The 21,945-nt window shown below is 39.1% G+C and overlaps 1 protein-coding gene across 1 annotated transcript in view; it reads right to left on the bottom strand.

The window, feature by feature from the left end:
* Nucleotides 1-1,137: 1,137 nt before the first annotated feature.
* Nucleotides 1,138-21,945, bottom strand: part of WDR48 (WD repeat domain 48) — a 33,897-nt gene continuing 13,089 nt past the window's right edge. The window contains exons 7-19 of the mRNA XM_058184049.1: nucleotides 20,280-20,381; nucleotides 19,496-19,720; nucleotides 17,913-17,987; nucleotides 17,097-17,199; nucleotides 14,976-15,073; nucleotides 14,028-14,135; nucleotides 13,346-13,442; nucleotides 12,082-12,177; nucleotides 9,538-9,643; nucleotides 8,180-8,267; nucleotides 5,847-5,923; nucleotides 5,424-5,616; nucleotides 1,138-3,257 (exon numbers count right to left, since the gene is read on the bottom strand). Coding sequence (XP_058040032.1) covers nucleotides 3,162-3,257; nucleotides 5,424-5,616; nucleotides 5,847-5,923; nucleotides 8,180-8,267; nucleotides 9,538-9,643; nucleotides 12,082-12,177; nucleotides 13,346-13,442; nucleotides 14,028-14,135; nucleotides 14,976-15,073; nucleotides 17,097-17,199; nucleotides 17,913-17,987; nucleotides 19,496-19,720; nucleotides 20,280-20,381 — 1,464 coding nt within the window. The 3' untranslated portion in view covers nucleotides 1,138-3,161. The remainder of the gene's footprint in view (nucleotides 3,258-5,423; nucleotides 5,617-5,846; nucleotides 5,924-8,179; nucleotides 8,268-9,537; nucleotides 9,644-12,081; nucleotides 12,178-13,345; nucleotides 13,443-14,027; nucleotides 14,136-14,975; nucleotides 15,074-17,096; nucleotides 17,200-17,912; nucleotides 17,988-19,495; nucleotides 19,721-20,279; nucleotides 20,382-21,945) is intronic.

Here is a 21,945-nt window from a genome sequence, read left to right as displayed (position 1 = left end):
GACAACAGCAGGCCCATATAAAGGCAAACTGAACAAAATAAAATATCATTCGCTTAAACCAAGTTGCCCAGGGGGGACTCTGACATACTAAAATCCCTATCTAAAAGTCCCATTGATCGATTAATAGCATGGACTGCTTGAAAAGAAAGTGGTATCTTAAGAGCAGCATGTCAACAGCATTAGGATAGGCAGACTTCAATTCTAGCACATTGGCGGGGGATTTTGGGGAGTTAAAAAAATGTCATCTTAATTTATGCGGAGACTTATGGGAGCTGGTTCTTCAACTGGTCTCCTGCAGTTTATGCCTTTTTAAATAAAGGAGCACTTATGCCCAAAAACCAACTGGCAGTCCTAACATTGTGTTCCATGTGAATACACTATTCACAGCTGTGAAGCCCATGCCAAGAAGCCATCTGGACAAGAGCCGCTTTTGTCTTTTGTAAGGCTGTTTTATAAGCGCCCTGCTCTCAAGAGTTCTCCAAACATTTTCACAGGGTTCTGCCAGGCACAGTAAAATGAGATGTCAAGAAGTAGCAGCCATTGACCTATGCTCATATTGTACTTTGCACTTACATTTTAATTGAAGAAAGTAGCAGAGCCCAATTTTGTTAACATGCCCCAACAAGAGGCTTTCATGAAAATGTGGAGTGTTCTCAAAAACGCATCAGGTTATGGCTCAGTGGCTAAGATGCTGAGCTTGTTGATCGACAGGTCACAGTTCAGTGGTTCGAATCCCTAGTGCTGCATAACTGGGTGAGCTCCCGTTTCTTCTCCCAGCTTCTGCTAACCTAGCAGTTCGAAAGCACGTAAAAAAAATGCAAGTAGAAAAATAGGGACCACCTTTGGTGGGAAGGGAACAGCGTTCTGTGAACCTTTGGTGTTGAGTCATGCCAGCCACATGACCACGGAGACGTCTTCGGACAGCGCTGCTCTTCGGCTTTGAAACGGAGATGAGCACGCTGCCCCCTAGGGTTGGGAACGACTAGCACATATGTGCGAGGGGAACCGTTTATCTAAGCCCAATGAATACTTTTAGTTACACTGAAAGTTGAAAACGTTTTCATACAATAGATATTACACATTCTGCATTTTGGAACAGTAAAACCAACACTTTTAAAAGGAAACACCCCACACAGCTTAAAATTTTAACTAAAGATTTTTTTATTATTACTTCTATACAATTGTGAAGTACATATTTGTTCTTTTGGTATTGGCAGGCCATCTGCTAATCTTTCTAAAATTGGTTCCTTCTGGGTGTAGGAAATGAAATTGAAATCTTGGCTGATTTTAAAAATAAAACAGGAGAACTGAGTTGGTGGCAATGTGGTGGCAATGTGGAAGGTATAAAATTTGCATTACATACTTTTAAGGATTATAATCCCAGACAAGTTACAGTTAGCTTTAATCAATGAATTAACCTACTTCACTCAACTGCAATATTGCACAGATGTGGCAAACTACACTTCTGTACATAAAGATGAAATTTACACAAAGTAAGAGGCTTAGCATCCTTTCAAATCAGATCTTCATTCAACAACTTGAGTTAGCTGGAAGACACGTGGCCAACCCAAACATGTCTAACTGCAGCACCACAATCACGCTGACAATCTTGCAATGTCTAAATAAATATTATGTGGTTACAAACACCACACAATACAAACGGGAGGGAAAAAAATACCTGAAAGCAGCTGTGATTTCCCTTGCAACAGTAAGTAGAAAAATTATTCTCTTCTGAAAGAAAAATGCTCAGAAAAAGACAGCTGAATAGCTCAAAAGATATCCTACTATTAGTCAATAAAACAACATCCTATATTTTTACTGATTTGTATAATTCATGTCCAGCCTCAACGGGACTGTTAAGTAAAATGTCCACTCCTTGCTCCTCTCTACTTATATAGGGAGTGTACAAACACCTCACATACTGCAAAAACAAAGCCAAAACCAAGCTTTCTTCCTTATGCACCTACAGTTCAAATAAATCTTCAGTAACGGGTGCAGTCTAAATCCAACTCTCATCAGGAAAGGAAAAAATGTAAATTTCAGGAGGGAAGGGAAAGAAAGGATACAGATTTATCAGACTGTTTTAAAAAGGCATTTTGTGCTCCTGTTTCAAATCAAAACTGTTACACTATTATCAGAAAGCTGCTGTTTCAATTAAAACAAATTCAGTTTTTCTTGTTTAGCCACAGGGGCACTTCCTCCCACTTTCTGTAATAAATTAGACTTACTTGAGTACAAATCAAATATGAAAGAGCTGTCACGTGTGTGTTTTTTTTTTTAAGCGACAGTGCAAAATAAAAAGCCAAGATGGGCAGAGCTTGTGGTACAGCTTACAACATCAACAAAAATACATACATAACAATTCACGGAAAACCTTTTTTTTGCTATCACACAGGTCAAGTTTTCTGCCAAATGTCAAATATGATCCTATGGAACCAGGGTGCTGCTTTCTAGCACAACGGAAATTATGTATTTTGAACTTTAAAGATGCTGAATGAATTCATTGTGATGTTCACACATTGAACTGACCCTGTAATAACACAGCCCCTACTGATTCTTGAGTCAGTATCAAAATGTTTTCCTAGAAAAATCACAGATGAAAGATGCTCATCAGCAGGGACATTAGCCTCTCCAGTCTAGACTGCAGAAACTGTTCAAGAAGAGTAATCTGTTGCACGGTAAGTAGACTTATCTGACAGTGGTCAAAATTCACTACGTGGAATGTATTAGCAAAATACAGTACATGCAGGCGGTTTTTTTCCTAAAAAAAATAATAACCTGAAAATGAGTTAGCAGCAGGACTGAAAAAAATTTCATAGCAAGCTTGAGTGAATAAAGGATGATCATCTTGGAAATAAAGGAAGAACGGGCATAGATACCTGCACTGGGTCACCTTATCTCTGTAGGCACCTTAACAGGAACCCGTCAAGGGCTTCTTGTATCACTCTTGCTTGACCCCTGGCTACAGACAACTTTTGAGTTTAAGTCATACAAATTTCCTCTATGTTACAGATTTATTAGTCACTTCAAGTAGATTCTGTCTGCGCTGAGTCATTAAAAGTGTCAGATCTTAGCATTTAGGTGGGCTTCTAGAGTACTAAGCCGGATCCAGCACGGGAAGCTCAAATTAGTTAATAACCAGTTGGGTTCCACCAGGTGGTTCACGTTGACTTCTGTCGGTAGTGAAGGGTCAAGTCCCCCCCACTTTTCCATATGAAATGCTTGACGGTTCGAAGGTCCATATTTGGATCCAAAACCTGCCGTATAAAATAATAATTCAGATTTAATATACCCCAGGTGAAGAAGTACACTCCTGGTCCTGGACTTTGTTGTAAGCCTGCAAATTTCTCTTCCAAAAGCTAATTGCAAGCTCCTGAACCATGCTCAAAATAAGTACAGAAAGTCCTCGACTTATGATCACAATTGAGCCCAAAATGTCTGTTGCTAAGTGAAACATTTGTTAAGTGAGTTTTGTTCCATTTCACCTTTCTTGCCACAGTCGCTACTGAATCACTGGTTAAGTTAGTGACATGGTGGCTAAGTGAATTTGGCTTCTCCATTGGCTTTGCTTGTCAGAAGGGTGATCACATGACCCCAGGAGTCAGTTGCCAAGTGTCTGAATTTTGATCATGTGACTGTGTGGATGCTGCAATGGTCATACATATGAAAATTGGCCATAAATCACTTTTTTCAGCACCATTGTAACTTTGAATTGTAACTTTATCTACAGACCATTGTAGCTTGTTAATAAAGTTACAATTTTTTTAAAAAGTTATCATTGTAACTTTATCTACAGACCTCTCACATCCTGGACATAAACTGTTTCAACTTCTACCCTCAAAATGACACTATAGGGCTCTGCACACCAGAAAAACTAGACACAAGGGTAGTTTTTTCCGCGAATGCCCTCGCTCTGCTAAACAACTAATTCCCACAACATGGTCAAACTATTTATTAAGACTGTATTACTTACTATTCTTCTCATCCTTCCTATTACCTATTTCCTCCCACTTATATTATAACTGTGTTGCTTGTATTTTTACGATTTATATTGTTTTATTTGTTTTCTAGTACAATTTGATTGCTTATTAGTAACCTATGGCTATCACGAAGTGTTATACCTTATGATTCTTGATGAACATATTTTATTCTCCTTATGTACACTGAGAGCATATGCACCAAAGACAAATTCTTTGTATGTCCAATCACACTTGGCCAATGAAGAATTTAATTCTATTCTATTCTATTCTATTCTATTCTATTCTATTCTATTCTATTCTATTCTATTCTATTCTATTCTATTCTATTCTATTCTATTCTATTCTTCTATTCCTATTCTATTCTAATTGTTGTAAATCGAGGACTACCTGTAACTCAGCTTATCTTGTGGACTAGGAGCATACATCTGAAACCTCCAGATCAGTTATATCAGATGGCTGGATTTGTTCCCTTCACAATGAAACCCCTTTGTGAAGAAAGCAGTGCCATTTCAAGGCTTGCTTGTTGCCCAAGGAAATTTTGCCCTATAGAGAGGACTTTTTCCTTATCCACGGGTTCTAGAAAAAAATAAAGTTTCCAGAAGATACCAGACATTCAACGTCATATGCATCCACTTAGTAGTTGAAACAATCTACTGAGCGACAGGACTGAGGAAGAGCCTTGCCATTAAAAGCAGAGTTTCTCAACTGGTGATGTGTGGATTTCAGCACCAATTCCCGGCCGGCATCTTAAAATGGCTAAAAAGTAGATGAATTGATTTAATGGAGTATTTTTTCATTCTCTCGGGCTGGAGTGAACCTTTTGGAAGCAGCTGTTGAATCAGCACTCAAACCTTCTGAATATAATTATACACCAGAACAACTAGACACAAGAACAGTTTCTTCCCAAACGCCATCACTCTGCTAAACAAATAACTGTCAAACTATTTACTAAATCTGCACTACTATTAATCTCATAATTCCCATCACCCATCTCCTCCCACTTATGACTCAAACTTTGTTGCTTGTATCCTTACGATTTATATTGATATTGTTTCCTGATTGCTTATTTGTACCCTATGACTATCATTAAGTGTTGTACCTTAGGATTCTTGATGAAAGTATCTTTTTTTTTATGTACAATGAGAGCATCTGCACCAAGACAAATTCTTATGTGTCCAATCCCACTTGGCCAATAAAGAATTCTGTTCTGTTCTGTTCTGTTCTGTACTACTCTATTCTACTCTACTCTACTTTTGTCATGTATGTAATTGACAAAACCCCAGATGTACATGATAATTTTTGAACAGTTATACCAGTTTTTCTCTATTCTGGGAGTTGAGGTCCATACATCTTCAACTGTCCATGGCTGGGAAGCCCTGATTTAGGTTTCTCTTACTTGCATCCCACCCCTTCTCTTTCTATGAGGAGTTCAGAGCTGCCTACCTGGTCTTGACACAAGAGCTCGATCTTCTCCTCTGCTAAGACGGCGATGTCTTCCTCTTTTTCTTGTTCCCCAGTTTTGTCGTTATTGGAAGAGCTTGTTGTCTGGGACTCGTTGTCGAGGTTTATTATTTTCTCGTAAACGTGCTCCATCACCTTCCTAACTTGCAACATGTCACTGGCCGAGAGCCGATCCCTAGGGACAAAGCGGAAATTGGTATTGAACTGACAAGCTGGTTTTCCGTACTCTAGGAAAGGGGTCTCCAAACTTAGCAACTTTAAGACTTGTGGACTTCAACTCTCAGAATTCCTCAGCCAGCTTTGCTGACTGAGGAACTCTGGGAGTTGAAGTCCACAAGTCTTAAAGTTGCCATGGTTGGAGACCCCTGCTCTAGGAAACGTTTTTATTCTCTGCTGAATACTTACTTCTTTAACGTCTTTGCTCCGGAAGAGGAATGAGGTTGGAGATAGAATGGAATTTTATTAAATTTCGGCATGTTTTTCTGTAAAATCAAAACAAAAGCAAGGATTAGTCCGTGTCCTTTCTCAATCTTATAAGAAGTAGACTTGCGTAGCTCGTATACAGGTAGTTCTCGAATTACAACAGTTCATTTAGTGACTGATTAAAGTTAAACAGCGCCCTGAAAAATGTGACATGGTGACTGTTTTTCAGTTATGACCTTTGCAGTATCCCTATGATCATGTGATCAAAATTCAGATGCTTGGCTACCGGCTCATATTTATGACATTTGCAGCGTCCTGAGGTCACATGATCCCCTTTTATGTCCTTCTGGCAAGCGAAGTCAACGGGGAAGCCAAATTTGCTTAACAATCAGGTTACTAATTTATCAACTACAGTGATTCAAAACTGTGGCAAGAAAGGTCTTAAAATGGGGCAAAACTCTCTTAACAAATGTCTCACTTAATGACATGAAAAATTTGGGGCTCAATTGTGGTCGTAAGTCGAGCACTACCTGTATAATGGGATTCAGAACAAATCCGATATATACAGAATATGCTTACAGTCCTTGACTTGCAACTGGATGCTTAAGTGCCCATTTGAAGTTATGATGGCCCTATTTTTGTACTACTTATAACCTGGATTCAAAGTTCCAATGCTTGTGACCCCAACACCATGGACACACAATCGAACTTTACTCTACAAAAAGTTTACAGTCCTGTGCAGCATAAATGTGACTGCATTTTTACAAGAATTTTGCACTTCTGGGGCACTTCTGACCCATAGCATTTGATTCATTTAAGCACAGATTTGCTTAAAGACTGCTGCAAAATCAGACTGCACACGACCAAGCTGTTTTATTACTGTCACGGCTTATGACTAATGAGCAGGCTCCACTACAGCTGTAAGTCAAGGACTATCTACATTTGATACAGATTTAGCAGTATTTAGCTAACTTACGTACGGGACCGTCTACTGCCGTCCTCTATCTCCCAACGACCGGTGCTTTCTCACAGAGAGGGACTCCTCGGGGTGCCGTCAGCCAAACAATGTCGACTGCCAGCCCCCAGGGGGAGGGCCTTCTCTGTGGGGGCTCCTACCCTGTGGAACGAACTTCCCCCTGGACTTCGACAACTATCTGACCTTAGGACCTTTCGCCGCGAACTTAAAACCTATTTATTCCGCCTTGCTGGACTGGCTTGATTTTTAAAATTTTTAATTTGATTTTATGGGTTTTAAATTTCTGTCAATTTTATAGGGTATTATTATATTTTAAATTTGGCCATTTGAATAAGTTTTTTAAGGGTTGTTTTTTAGTATTGTATGTATTGTTTCTTTTGTATTTTATTTTGGCTGAGTCCTTCGGGAGAAGGGTGGTATACAAATTAAATTATTATTATTATTATTATTATTATTATTATTATTATTATTATTATTATTATTATTATTATTATTATTATTATTATTAACTAAATTTCAGTTTAGGCAAAAAAGCTGAGGTTCAATTTTCTTTTCTGGTCATAATATCTCCCTCAAATTCCAGGAACATCTAATATTTCCCCAGGATTTTCAAGCATTTCTCTTGAGTGGGCATGAGAAAAAGTTAAAATGTTTAATAATTATTAATTTCTAATAATTATATTTTCTAATTTGGGTGTGATTATCTCAGTATCCATTTATAACAGGGTGAAGCAGTTTTAATACTCCTCAGTAATTTTAATCCCAGGGCAAATGGCTAATGGTAACGATTTATTGGCTGAAATGGCAAAATTGACTATTTTAATTGAAGAAAAAGAACATAAGCACTTTTGTTTCCACATGGATTTCTGCGTTCCGTGCTTGAAGTGGAAAAGAATGAAACTCTGACTTCGGGTTTTACCAATTAGACTGACAGACTTTTATAGAAATGGCCTTTTCGTATTATTATGAAAAAGCAAAAAAGTTCTGATTTGATGTTAATGCCTTATTTTACTGCAACAGAGAGAGTTGGAAGTCAATGCTTCTTTTTCTTTTTCCCCGCTTATCTTACCTCACTTCTCTTTCCCCTTTTCCTCCCCACTGCTTTTCTATTTATTTTGCGTTTTATATTTTATAACTCAATAAAAATGTTAATAATTATGCTAATGGCAAGGATTTGTAAAAAATATAGCCGCAAAGAGTCTGCCGAAGATCAGAATATTTATTCCAGCTTCATTATAATGGCTCCTGACACACACGGTAATGAATGTCCTCAGCAAGTAACGTTTTCAAAAAGAAAATAAACTCATTCCAGACCCTCCAGGTTTCTCGGCACACTTACGTCCACAGTGATGTCAATTACCCATTGCGGCACAGTTTCATTGAGGAGCATGGATTCAGTTTCACCACCAGAATCTCGGCACAGCAACCTGTATGGAAAGAGTTTGGAAAAGTAGTGTGAGATGCCACACTGAAGGATCAAAGGGAAAAACATTAAAAATGCCAATATGTAGGAAAACAGGTTATTAGGTCGTTCCCTGTCATCCCAGCCAACCTACGCAGTCACTATGGGAGAAAAAGTGGGATATAAGTCCAACTTGTGTGTATTTGTGTGTTGTGGAAAGAGAGAGGGGGGGAGGAAGGGAGGGAGAAGGGGAGAGAGTGGGAGCAGGAAGGAGAGGGGGGGGAACAGACGGATGTCAATATTATTTGTAGGGCTTGCGTAGGGTCACATGATACTCGTTGGAAAAGCAGTCTGTCACATGACTACAGGTAGTTCTTGACTGCCGACCACAATTAAGTCCAGAATGTATGTTGCCAAGCGAGACATCTATTAAGTGAGCTTTGCCCTATTTAGTGACCTTTCTTGCCACAGTTGTTAAGTGAATCTCTGCAGTGGTTAAATTATCGTATTTTTCGGGCTATAAGACGCACCAAGATTTCAAAGTGGCAAGTAAGAAAAAAAAAAAAGTTTCTGCTCTCCCCCAGCCCCCAGGAACCCTCTGCAGGCCTCCCAAACCCTCTGCGCACCCCATTTTTTGCCCCTTTTTGTGAAAAAAGGGGCACGCAGAGGGTTTGGGAGGCCTGCAGAGTGCTCCTGGGGGAGGGCAGAAACGGAGGCGTTTTTGCCCTCCCCAGCCCCCAGCAGCACTCTGCACGCCTCCCAAACCCTCTGCGTGCTTTGTTTTTGCGAAAAATGGGCCCATTTTTCACAAAAATGGGACGAGCAGAGCAGGGCTTTGGGAGGCCAAAAATAGCTGTATTCGGTGTATAAGACGCACCAACATTTCCACCCTCTTTTAGGAGGGGAAAAAGTGTGTCTTATACTCCAAAAAATACAGTAGTAACCCAGTTGTTAAGTGAATCTGGCTTCCCCATTGACTCTGCTCGTCAGAAAGTCTCAAAAACATGGTCACGTGACTTCCGGGACGCGTCAACTGTCATGGACCAATTACCAAGCATCTGAATATTGATCACATGTCCATGGGGATGCGGTGAACAACGGTCATAAGTCAGTTTTTTGGGTGCGATTATACCTTTGAATGGTCACTAAATGAATTCTGCTTAAGTCAAGGGCTAACTGTTCGTTACCTACCAAAGACAGGCTCTCTTCAACAGCTTTAACTCTAGTGGTTTGATAAAAAAATTCATCCCAACATGACCGCCGACCCTCCAGCTTCCTTGACAGAATTTCAGTACCTGAACAAAGTGCGTCCTCCAGCCTCCCCAAAAATAACGGGTGTGTGTGGCGGCACTTGGAAGTAGCCGTTTCCTTTTTGTAGTCTGTTCTCCTGTTCACCATTCACTGTTACCAGATGGGCAAAGAAGAAGACATGTTGTTATTAAGACCACACAAGAACTGAATTCAAGACAAAAGCGTGACCTGTTATTGCAGTGAAATCTACTTTTTATGTTTAATTAAAATATTAAATCCAAGATGATTAGGGGACTGAAGGTTCAAACATATGAAGAACAGTTGCAGGAATTGGATATGTCTACTTTAATGAAGATCCTGAAGATGAAACTGAAATACTTTGGCCACCTAATGAGAAAGAAGGACTCACTGGAGAAGAGCCTCATGCTGAGAACGATGGAGGGCAAAAGAAGAAAGGGACGGCAGAGAACGAGGTGGCTGGATGGAGTCACTGAAGCCATAGGCATGAGCTTAAATGGACTCAGGACAGGAAGGCCTGGAGGAATGTTGTCCATGGGGTCGCGATGCGTCGGACAAGACTTCGCAACTAACAACAACACTTCAATGAAAAGTAGTGATGATGGCAGAGTGCCAACTGTCCCACTGCATCAGACGCCTAGGACATTTTTTTTTTACCAAGAGCATAACTTTACTGATGATTCCATGTGGTTTACGGAAGTAGAAAAACCAGTTCTAACAATTTTGTGCAAAAACAGCATAGGAAAATTTATCCTTTCTCCCCCTGGACTTCCATTGTCCACCAATCATTTGTACTCTATTTTGCGAACTGTCTGCCTGCCTGAGATTCCTCAGCTGGTGACCTTGAGCCAGGGTTGTCAAACTGGCAGCTTGTGGGACGGATGCGTCATGCACAGGCCACACCCACCCCAGCTCCACGAATGGAAAAAACACCACGAAACGTCACTTGACTGTAATGTGACGCCGCGAGTTGGATACCCGTGCCTTAATATGTTAGGTCTGTCTCAGGCTTCTTATTTTATGGAAATAAATGTAGCAAGTATCATTCCAAGCGCCAATGTCTCATTGCTCTCTGAAAAGGAGCTCCTCCCTTCTAGGACTCCAGACTACATTCCATTTCATTTAAATAAGTAAATACCAGGGGTGAAATGCTCCCAGATCGGACCGGATCGTGCAATTCGGTAGCGATCGTGGCTGGTAGTTCGGCGATCCGGTAGCAATGGTGGAATGAAGCTCCACCCACCCGCCTGGGTGTCACTACTGCCTGGTTTTAACCAGGAAGTAATGTGTTTTTTTACCTTCTGTGAATGCGCACAAGGTTTTGCACATGCGCAGAAGGTCTGCACATGCATGTGATGCATGCACACACACTTCCAAACCGGGAAAGAAGGTAAGTAGATTTCACCCCAAGGGAATACTATAGGAATGCATCGTTCCAATTTTTAGTAGGATTGGAGATATCCTATCCTACTAAGAATTAGTAGGATAATTATAGATAAATATAACATATGCTTATCCACATCCAATTTCTCCATTCAGTCATATCTGACTCTTGGTCCATAGAATCACCAAGAGTCGGACATGACTGAATGGATGACATCATCACCACCATCCCTTACACAAGCAAAAGCTCTTTGGGGATCCTCCATAATTAAAAGCGAGAATGGGTGCAGACAGCAAAAAGTTTAAGAACTTTAACTGCCTTAGATGAGGGGTCCCTGAACCTGTAACCGGTCCGCAGCCTGTTATGAACTGGTCAACACAAGTGACCAAAGCTTCATCTGCATATATGCGGGATCTGGATAGCATACCAAACCATGCCCCCCATCCCCCGTCCATCAGGGCCCCCAATCAGGGACGGGTTCAAACTAGTCCCTAGTGCCCAAAAGGTTGGGGATTGCTGCCTTAGATGATGCTGTCCCATAGTGGTTCGATTTTTTTTAAAAAAAAAGCCAGTCCAAGATATACATTACTATCCCAGGAATATGTATGTATGTATTTATGTATGTATATCTTTATTGAAAGGGACATGGTGGCTCAGGGGCTAGGACGTTGAGCTTGTCGATCGAAAGGTCGGCAGCTCGGCGGTTCGAATCCCTAGTGCTGCCGTGTAACGGGGTGAGCTCCCGTTACTTGTCCCAGCTTCTGCCAACCTAGCAGTTTCGAAAGCACGTAAAAATGCAAATAGAAAAAATAGGGACCACCTTTGGTGGGAAGGAAACAGTGTTCCGTGCGCCTTTGGTGTTGAGTCATGCCGGCCACATGACCACGGAGACATCTTCGGACAGCGCTGGCTCTTTGGCTTTGAAACGGAGATGATCACCGCCCCCTAGAGTCGGGAACGACTAGCACATATATGCGAGGGGAACCTTTACCTTTACCTTTATCAAATTTATATACCGCCCATCTTGCCATCACTTTAGGAAGTACGGGCACTGATCCACATGGGTTGTTTTGTAAAATAAAACACCAGTGCTTTCTGTAAACACAGGAAGGAGTTACCGAATGCCGGCTTGAAATACAGACCGGAAATGTGCCAGTCCCGCAGGGTTGAAGAAAGAGGAGCTCACCATGATTCATCTCATTTTCTTCTTCATCCATGGGATTGATGTGGGTTCTAGGCCAGTATTCTAACAGAGCCTGCAGCAGAAGCCCCCCGAGGTTCACTGTGTATTGAGATACAAAGGAAGTAAAAAATGCATGACTAATTATAAACAATTCAGGGTGATACTGCTATTGAACATAGCTATATCAACCTCTGGGATTTTTTCAAAAGCAGACCTGCTGTCCCACAGAATACAGGTAGTCCTTGACTTACGATCACAATTGAGTGCAACGTTTCTGTTGCTGAGACATTGGTTAAGTGAGCTTTGCCCCGTTTCACGACTCTTCTTGCCACCGTTGTAAAGTGAATCACTGCAGTCGTTCAGTTAGTCACAGGGTTGTTAAGTGAATCTGGCTTTCCCATGGACTTTGCTTGCCAGAAGGTTGCAAAAGGGGATCACATGACCCTGAGACACTGCAACCATCATAAATATAACCCAGTTGCCAAGAGGCTGAATTTTGATCACATGACCATAGGGATGGTGCAATGGTTGTAAATGTGAAAAAAAATTCTAAGTCCCTTTTTTCAGCGCTGCTGAATGGTCATTAAATGAACTGTTGTAAATTGAGAACTACCTGTAGCTACTGAAACATTCAGTTCCTTGACATCTCCAAGCCTTCGCTGGCGTCTAAAGTAGTTTTGCCATCTAAGCCTCAAATGGGGTTTTTAAATATGGATTTTATTGGGGTTTATTTTTTATATTTTGTACGGTATTTTAAATTTAGGCTATTTTGAATAAGTTTTTTAAAATGTGTTTTATTGTAATATATTGTATTATTTTATTTGCCTGTTTATTTGCCTCCCTGAGTCCTTCGGGAGAAGGGCGGTATAAAAATTAAATTAAATTAAATAATAATAATAATAATAATAATAATAATTATTATTATTATTATTATTATTATTATTATTATTATTATTATTATTATTATTATTATTATTATTATTATTATTATTAATTTATCCTTATTACAAAGGTAAAAAGTTTAGAAGAGGCTTTCAATAATGGTTGAAACCATTAAGTCTACAAACTGAACTGTTTAAAAGTTTGGAATATTGTTTCCAAACTATTAAAAAAAACCGTCCATCAAGTTTGTTCCAGTTCAGAGACTGATTCCTGAAAATTGAATGAGCTGTATACCAGTTGACCAATTCTAGTCTAATCAGCCAACACAAAGAAGAAGCCTAAATTCAGAAAATTCAGAAAAATGATATTAAGGCAACACACTCACATTTTGGATCAGATCCATCTGGACTGCTAAACCCAGCATCTTTGGCTGAGACCCAAGCTGCAAAGCAATCACTCTCATCTAAGGTGATAGTTAACATCTGCCAAAAAAAAAAAAGGCCATTAGGTGGGACTGTTTTATTGGCAGAAAACCCTGTCCGATTTGACAGCAATTATAAGCAAATAACAATATACTTTCTTCATTTTATTATAGATCTATTTTAACCTGAATAGGATACTGAATAAAACTTGTGTTTACTGCTAGATTTCACTGAAGTCCAAAGAAATATTTTTTGAATGAAAATTGTTATTCTGGTTACAATACCAAAGTGTATATAAATGATTTTTCTTGTTCTGATCATGTAATAGGATTGTTTAGTTCTAGGAAATAAGTCATTTTCTTATCTAGTTTGCTTCATTCTCCACATATACTCCATTATGTGTTTTGAGTTTAAAAAAATTACACAGGCAGATATCAGAGGTCTGAGACTAAGGGATATTATACTCATTCCTATTCAGTATACTTGTTACCGAGCATTATTTTAAGTTTCATAGCACATTGTCTGAATAAAATATGGGAAGGGGAGCCATGATTATTACACCGAGCTCTATAGGAATGGAATAGAATAATTAAACAGTAAAGTAGCATATTCTCATCTGAAATGGTTATTAAAAATGTGCCTTACCCCAGTTTTTAAGTCTACTGAAAACCAGTTTGGTACATACACCATTTTGAATCTTTTCTTAATTTCTTCTTCAAAGTCCATTTTTCCAAGATCTTCTACTTTACATGCCTAAATATGAGAAAGCCAAACAAATCTTATAGATTACCATATACATAGTATCTAGCATAGTATAAATATATAGTATAATATACACTGTAGTAATTTATATATTAAGATTAGAATAAAATATTAATTTGTTCCCAACGGAGTAGTTGACTCAAAGTTGGCTAATTTTCTATTTAATCTACCAAAATGTTTCACAAAACTGGAAGGAGCTCTTAGGACAGCTCACTGTAAATCAGAGGTGTCCAACTTTGGCAATTTTAAGACAGGTGGACTTCACCCATCTTAAAGGGTAAACTTCCAAAATTCTCCAGCCAGCATGCTGTAAATAAGAAAAATACCCTACCAGGGATCTTTCTTAAAAAAAACTATTATAGTTAATGGTTGGATAAGTTGTTATAAGTAGTTATAAGTATTGGCTGCAAAAGCAACTGCACGGTTACGTGTTTTAAAATATATGCTTATTAGATATAAGCATACAATACGTTTTAGGCAAAGGAATAATTTTTAGATCTGGAAATGGCTCTTAAGAAACAGAGTCAGAAATGACAAGTGGCAAGTTTGGTAATTTAAATCATGAGTGCTATAGGAACTCTAGCCTCCATTAGACAGATACTGCCAACTGGTTTTTGTTCTAAAGAAGAGGTGGGGAATTATGGCCCCTTTATGACCTGTGGACTTCAACTCCCAGAATTCCCGAGCCAGTATGCTCAGGTGTTGAAGTCCAAAAGTCATAAAGGGGCCATAGTTCCCCACCCCTGTTCCAAAGGATTAAAAGGACAAGGAACAAGGAAGAGGTTTTTAAATGCCCAAATCACATATATTTAAGCTACTATTTTCACTGACCTTCAATACATCCCAATATGCCACGTTGTTGTTTGTGTCTTTGGTTAGTATATGTCGCTTGTCGTTGAGAATGTGGCACTGAATGATACTCGCACCCCCTAGGAAAGAGGCCGCAAAGGTGAATCATGTAATCCATGCAATTTGACATTCAGAATACATACATAAAATATGGCATTTCCCAGTAAGAAAAACTCGGGAGTATAAATTACATTTTTTTCATCTTACATTCCCCTGTAATGTTCTGGTACCACAGAAAGAAGGAATAGTGGGGTTGCTTCAAAAGATTTGGTGTTTCCATCATTTGGTATGTCAAATGGTATGTCAAAAGTCAAGATTCCTGACTTTTTCCATTTAAAAAGAAAAATACAGTGTTTATTTATTTATTTAGAAAATTTATGTACCCAACCCACTCACATTGATTCTGGGCAACTTATAGCAATAAAACCACAATACAACACCCAATCAATCCCCAGCCTCTGGGGTGACAACAATCAGAACAATGGGCTCTGTATCACTTAGGGATTCCCAGCCTGCTAGCGAAACAGTATCTTCAGGGCCTTTTGAAAAAGTCTCAGAGTGGAGGCCAATCTTACCTTTTTTTGAAAAAAATAATAATAACTTTATTGTCACTGTATGTATAAACTCAGTATACCCATACAACAAAATTCACTTAACATACAAAGACCCAAAGATGATGATGATGATGATTATCTCTGATAATGTTCCAAGGGAAGGAGCCACCATGGTGAAGGTCCTTCGTCTTGGTCTCACCAGATGGATGGAGACGGGGTGTATAATACCCTCCCTCCCTTCTCCGGTGGCTCAGGTAAACGTGAGGTAAACATGAGGAGGAAAAGATGGCCATTCAATAGTCATTACAGTATAAAACAGATCTGGCTAAAAGCTCTTGCAAATCATTATTTCAAAGAGCTCTGGAATGGAGTATCTTTATTTTCCCAGCTTTCTATTTATTTTTATTTAATCCTAATAACAACACTTCAAGAAGGCCGGGTTAAGAAACTATGTTAGATTCCACACAGACGCCTGTTTATTCTTGTTGAATATAATAAAAGTTCTGCAACGCCTGAGATTTTCTCTCTTTCTCTCCTCTATACCAGGGTTTTTCAAACTTGGGAAATTTTATCACTTGTGAACTTTAATTCCCAGAATTCTGGGAGTTGAAGTTCACAAGACTTAAAGTTACCAAGTTTGGAGAGCCTTGCTGTTGTGACTCGTCCTCCCTCCTCCCCTCAGCTGGGCCCCTCCTGTCTCCAACCGGGCCTGTTATCAGACTGATAATGAAGATGAACGGCCTGTCATGCCTCCAGCCCCTGGCCCTGGCCCCATGCCCAAGAGGATTCCAGGAGTGAAAGGAGTAGCCCAATAAATCTCACTCATACAGCGTGTGTGTTCGTTCCTTTGGCTCAGCTGTCAGAGCAGGAAGCCAGCCAGGTATTGGAATTGCTCAGGCCTACTCCTTCTGACCCCTCCCTTTCCCAGATGGCAGATCCAGCTGAAGACAATTCAATGTGAGAGGATCCTCACTTCTGGAGATCTGAGAGGCGATGCCAGCAGAAGGAAGGGAGGGGCAGGCTTGAATCATGGAGCCACATCCCACAGCCTATATAAAGGAAGGGAGGGGTAGGCTGAGTCATGGAGCCACATCCCACAGCCTATATCTTTATAGGACCTGCTTTTGGCATTCCAACCTTGAGTCAAGCAAAGTCTTATATAGTTTGCTGGTACCAGACCCTATTGCTGAAGTCACAACTTGGACTCCTGCCTGCCCTGATAAACCTCGAAGGAACTTGGCAAGCTGCAAAGGCTTCGTTGCCAAGTTTGTTACGGACTTTCTTGACTCGTTCGTCGGAGTGGGAGTGGGACACGACACTTGCTTTATAACAAAGAGAGATAAGATGGGGCAATGTTGGGGTACTTTCTTAGTCCTTCTTCCCCTTTGGGCTAAGCTGTTTTACTTAACAACTGCTGAACTGCAGGATATCACAGTGCCCCAAATGATACGCAAACTAATTTTGTAAATTTTATATACTATTTATTTGTATCCCTGCCAGCATTAAATTAACAGCTCGGGAAAAAAAATGTCTCAAATAATAATCTCACCTTTGATAACTTGATCCGGTTGTGTACACAGGGGTGTGATTGGGTTAGAACAGTCATTGTCATAATCACCTGATGCTCTAAAGTTGTGAATTCCTTTCAAATTCTGAAAAAGAAAGTGGAGGGAGATGAAAAACCAAGGGAGTATCCTTTAAGTAAATTATCCAGTAGGAACATGTGTTTCTATATTTTTTCCATTCCTACAAGGAATTGACAGGTGTCCTCAATTTATAACATATCATTTAGTGATGGTCTGAAGTACACCATCACTGAAAAAGTGACTTATGACTGTTTTTCACAATTACAACTCCATGGTCACATGATAAAAATTCAGATGCTTGGCAACTAACTCATATTTATGACGGTTGCAATGTCCTAGGATCATGTGATCCCCTTTTGTGACTTTTAGACAAGGAAAGTCAATGGAGAAGCCAAATTCCCTTAACAATCATTTTTTACAACTTTACAACTGCGATTCACTGAACTGCGGCAAGAATGGTCATAAAATGGGGCAAAACTAACTGTCTTGCTTGGCAATGGAAATTTTGGCTCAATTGTGGTCATAAGTCGAGGCCTACCTGTAATTTACCCAAGACTCACAAAACAATCTTCCCCTTTAATGAACCTTATGAAAGTCTCTAATTCATTCAAAATGAATAATGTATTAGAGGGAACCTAATTATTTTCAATCGCGACTAATATTTTTTTCCTTAAGAGCAAATAAATATTCAAACAGCATTTTGCTCCAGGAGTGAGTGACAAATGAAGATGTAAATTTTAAAAATGTAGATTGAAATATGATTGCAACACACTTCATACCCATTTGTTCACAGAAGACTTTGTCGTTGCAACCCACAGTGCTGGGGGAGGATCAGCGGATCGATCAAGTTCCATCTAAAGAAGAAAGGAAAATCCATATCTTAGAATGGAACGCTTCTCAAGAGCATTTTCTTAGAAAACAATGCAATTCCCTAGAAAATGATGCACACTTAAATGCAGATATAAGATTCCTTCAGACGATAAGAGAATCCTGTGATTTAGCTTTAGGTTCTTTTCACAGGACGTTCTTCCTCCTTAGGTACCACAACGAAACAATGCACCAAGAGGGAAAGATCATTCCAGATGAACCTGACATGATGCCAACTTGGGTATACCCATGTAGCATTCTTGGCAAGGATATGGACGTACTTTGTCACTGTCTTCCTGTAGGACTTTTCGTCTTAGTCTAAAGCAGGTTGGGGGACGATGGCCCTTTTATGGCTTGTGGCCCTTTTATGACTATCATTAAGTGTTGTAAGTGTTGTACTTTGATGAAGGTATCTTTTCTTTTCTTTTACGTACACTGAGAGCATATCCACCAAGACAAATTCCTTGTGTGTCCAATATATATATATGTATATATATATATATATATATACACATATATACATACATACATATATACATATATATATATACATACATACATACATACATACATACATACATACATACATACATATATATATATATATATATGTAGGTCTTTGGTTATTCCGGTTTTCTCCCACGTAAAATTGGAAGTGTCTTGGCGACGTTTCGACGAAGTCTCATTTGTCATCTTCAGGCTTGAAGCCTGAAGATGACGAATGAGACTTCGTCGAAACGTCGCCAAGACACTTCCAATTTTACGTGGGAGAAAACCTGAATAACCAAAGACCTACATACAAACACCCGCGAAAACCTCAGAAAACAATATATATACACACACACAAAAAACACACACACACACACATGGAAAAAGACCCAAATATGCCAAGACCTACATGCTTATACCTGTGAAAACCTACGAACACACACACACACACACACACACTTGTTTCATACATACACACACACACACAGATATATATATATATATATATATATATACACACACACACACACACACACACACATACATATATATATGTATAGATATATAGATATATTATAAATATATAAGTTTTTAAAAAGATGTTGGATAACTATTTGTCTGAAGTGGTGTAGGGTTTCCTGCCTAAGCAGGGAATTTGACTAGAAGACCTCTAAGGTCCCTTCCAACCCTGTTATTCTATTCTATATAGACACAACATATGTAATTATAAATAAAACTTTCATGGAGGTATAACAGTGATCTCGTAACTGGATGTCTGATTCAGTTATCCAGGCAATTCCCTCTGCAGAGTTTCTAGGGAAAGGCAATCATTTCATTAATAGTAAAGGCCACATATAAGTCAATACAAATATAAGATACAACAGTAAGAAGGGTAAAATTATATTATGTATTTCTCCAACAATCTTCTGGACAGTCAAAAGCATGCCAAAGAATGAAAACATGGTCAATTCTCCAATCTTGAAGAAGATCTTTAGAAAAATATTACCTTAAGAACGGGTGCCTTTTCTTCACAAATAAGCACACGGATATCAGGGTTTCGTAAATCTGTACAGTATATCTTTCTGTCTCTTCCACCCGAATAAACATGAGTGAAAGCTTCATTGACTTGAAGTGCCCATACGCCTTCATCGTGGACTCTGTATGTGGCTATACATCTCTGCTGACCAAGTGACCAGAGTCGGATAGTTCCATCGGAACTTCCAGAAAGACACTGTAAGAATGAGAGTTTAAAAAAATGCTACACCCAATTTTATGCACAAAGCTACAGACAAAAGCCATCTTTTGGCCAACGGAAGTGCTTGATGATATTTCAACTGTTTCTTAACTTTGGCGAGTTTAGGAAGCATGAACTTCAACACCCAGAATTCCTCAGCTAGCACGACTAGTAGGGAAATTCTGGGAATTGAAATTCCCATATCTTAAAACTGCCAAGGTTGTGAAACACAAAACTAAATGATTAAAAGCTACATTGACTATATTACATTTGTCATTAAAATGAAATACTCATCCAGTTTGATCCATTCGTGTTTGACACTCGACTTAAAATGCCAGTCTTGTTTACTGGCTCTGTAAAAAATGCTCACAATGCATAGGTGTTAAATATGCAATTCAGTTCAGGATACTCAATAAGATTTAAAATATAATAGTGGATTTAAATGTAATTTTTGCTTAAGAAATTGGAAGTATGTTACTGAAGTAGGTCTAATTGGATGAAGAAAATATTACAAAATGGAAGCCAAGGAACTGATGGAAGTATATTAAAAACATACCTGTGTACCATCTCTGTTCAGTAGCAAAGCTTTAACGTTGTCCGTGTGTCCCTTGAGTTTCATAAGTTTTGCACAGGTTCTTGGGTCCCATACTCTTAAAACCTGTTAGAAAAATAAAATTGGTACCACTTCTATAACGGTATTAAATTCATATATGTCTTACATTGCTTGAAATCAGTTTTCAAAAGCCATTCACATTAATATTAGTACTATAAAATGATACTTATATCAAAACCCTTAAGGCTTAGATCTTTTAGAAAAATAATATTTACCCTGGAGAACAGTCAGACTGATTTTTTTTTAAGTAAATGGTTCTTTGTTATAGTTTTATATATCTACACATTATCCTCACCCAACCAAATCAGCCACATATATGTCAGTATAACACAGTTCGGTTTGGTGGGGAGATGGAGCTGACAAGGAGAAAACAAGAACTTATGAACAACAAAAATTCTAGAATAAGCTTTGTTCCTTACATTGCGTTATAAAACTGTACCAGGAGTTTCCCAGCTAGGGAATTCTGGGACTTGAAGTCCACACATCTTAAAAGTTGCTAAGGTTGGAACACTCTTATGGCAAACATGTATTGCAGCCTGTGAACATATCAAACTTTTTTTTCCTCTCAGCTCTATCCTGAAAATCTAGAAACTGACCTGATGCCTGCAGCTTACAAAATACTGTTCTACTGTTATGGTCTTTCCTCACAATGGTTACACTGAAGACATGCAGACAAAAGCAGCAATACTGGAAAATAGGATATCCTCTTTTATTACAATGTATCTTGTTCCAGTGATGGACCAGATCAATAGTCTATTTGACTGAGTCAAATGCAATTGTTGCATAATATGGTTATAGCAAGCCCAGGGTTATTTGATCAGAAATTGCTTACATTTATGTTTATTTATGGAATGTAGATGCCACTGCTCCAAAACTATAAACTTGGAATCCTTGTATTTAAGTTATCTGGTCCTTTATGGGGTTTTTTTCCTGATAAGACAGAACTTTAGTCATACATGTCTGAAGAGAGTTCCCTATTGTTTGTCTCATTAACTCAATGCATTATCTGCTGGTCAAAATGGAAAGAGAGCACATACAAGGAAGTCCAAAGGAAACAGCAACTTAAACTAAAGGTAGTCCTCAACTTACAATCACAATTTTGGAGCCCAAAATTTCTGTTGCTAAGCGAGATATTTGTTGAGTGAATTCTGCCCCATTTTACAACTTTTCTTGCCACGGTTGCTAAATGAATCACTACAGTTAAGTCAGTAACATGGTTGTTACGTGAACCTGGCTTCTCCACTGACTTTGCTTCCTGTAAGTTCGCAAAAGGTGATCACATGATTTCAGGATACTGCAATCGTCATAAATAGGAGCCAGTTGCTAAGGGGCTGGATTTTGATCACGTGACCATAGGGATGGTGCAACGGTTGTTAAGTGTGAAAATATGTTCAGTTGCCAAGCATCTGAATTTTGAGAGCGCCATGATGGCGCAGTGGTTAGAATGCAGTACTGTAGGTCTAACTCACTGCTCACTCCAGCAGTTCAATCCTGACGGGCTCAAGATTGACTCAGCCTTCCGTCCTTCCGAGGTGGGTAAATGAGGACCCAGATTGTTTGTGGGCAATATGCTGACTCTGTAAACCGCTTAGAGAGGGCTGTAAAAAGC

The sequence above is a fragment of the Ahaetulla prasina genome, chromosome 4 (assembly GCF_028640845.1).
Source record: "Ahaetulla prasina isolate Xishuangbanna chromosome 4, ASM2864084v1, whole genome shotgun sequence".
Taxonomy (NCBI): Eukaryota; Metazoa; Chordata; class Lepidosauria; order Squamata; family Colubridae; genus Ahaetulla; species Ahaetulla prasina.
Note: the sequence above shows the minus strand (reverse complement) of the source record. Positions and strands in the feature narration are given on the sequence as shown.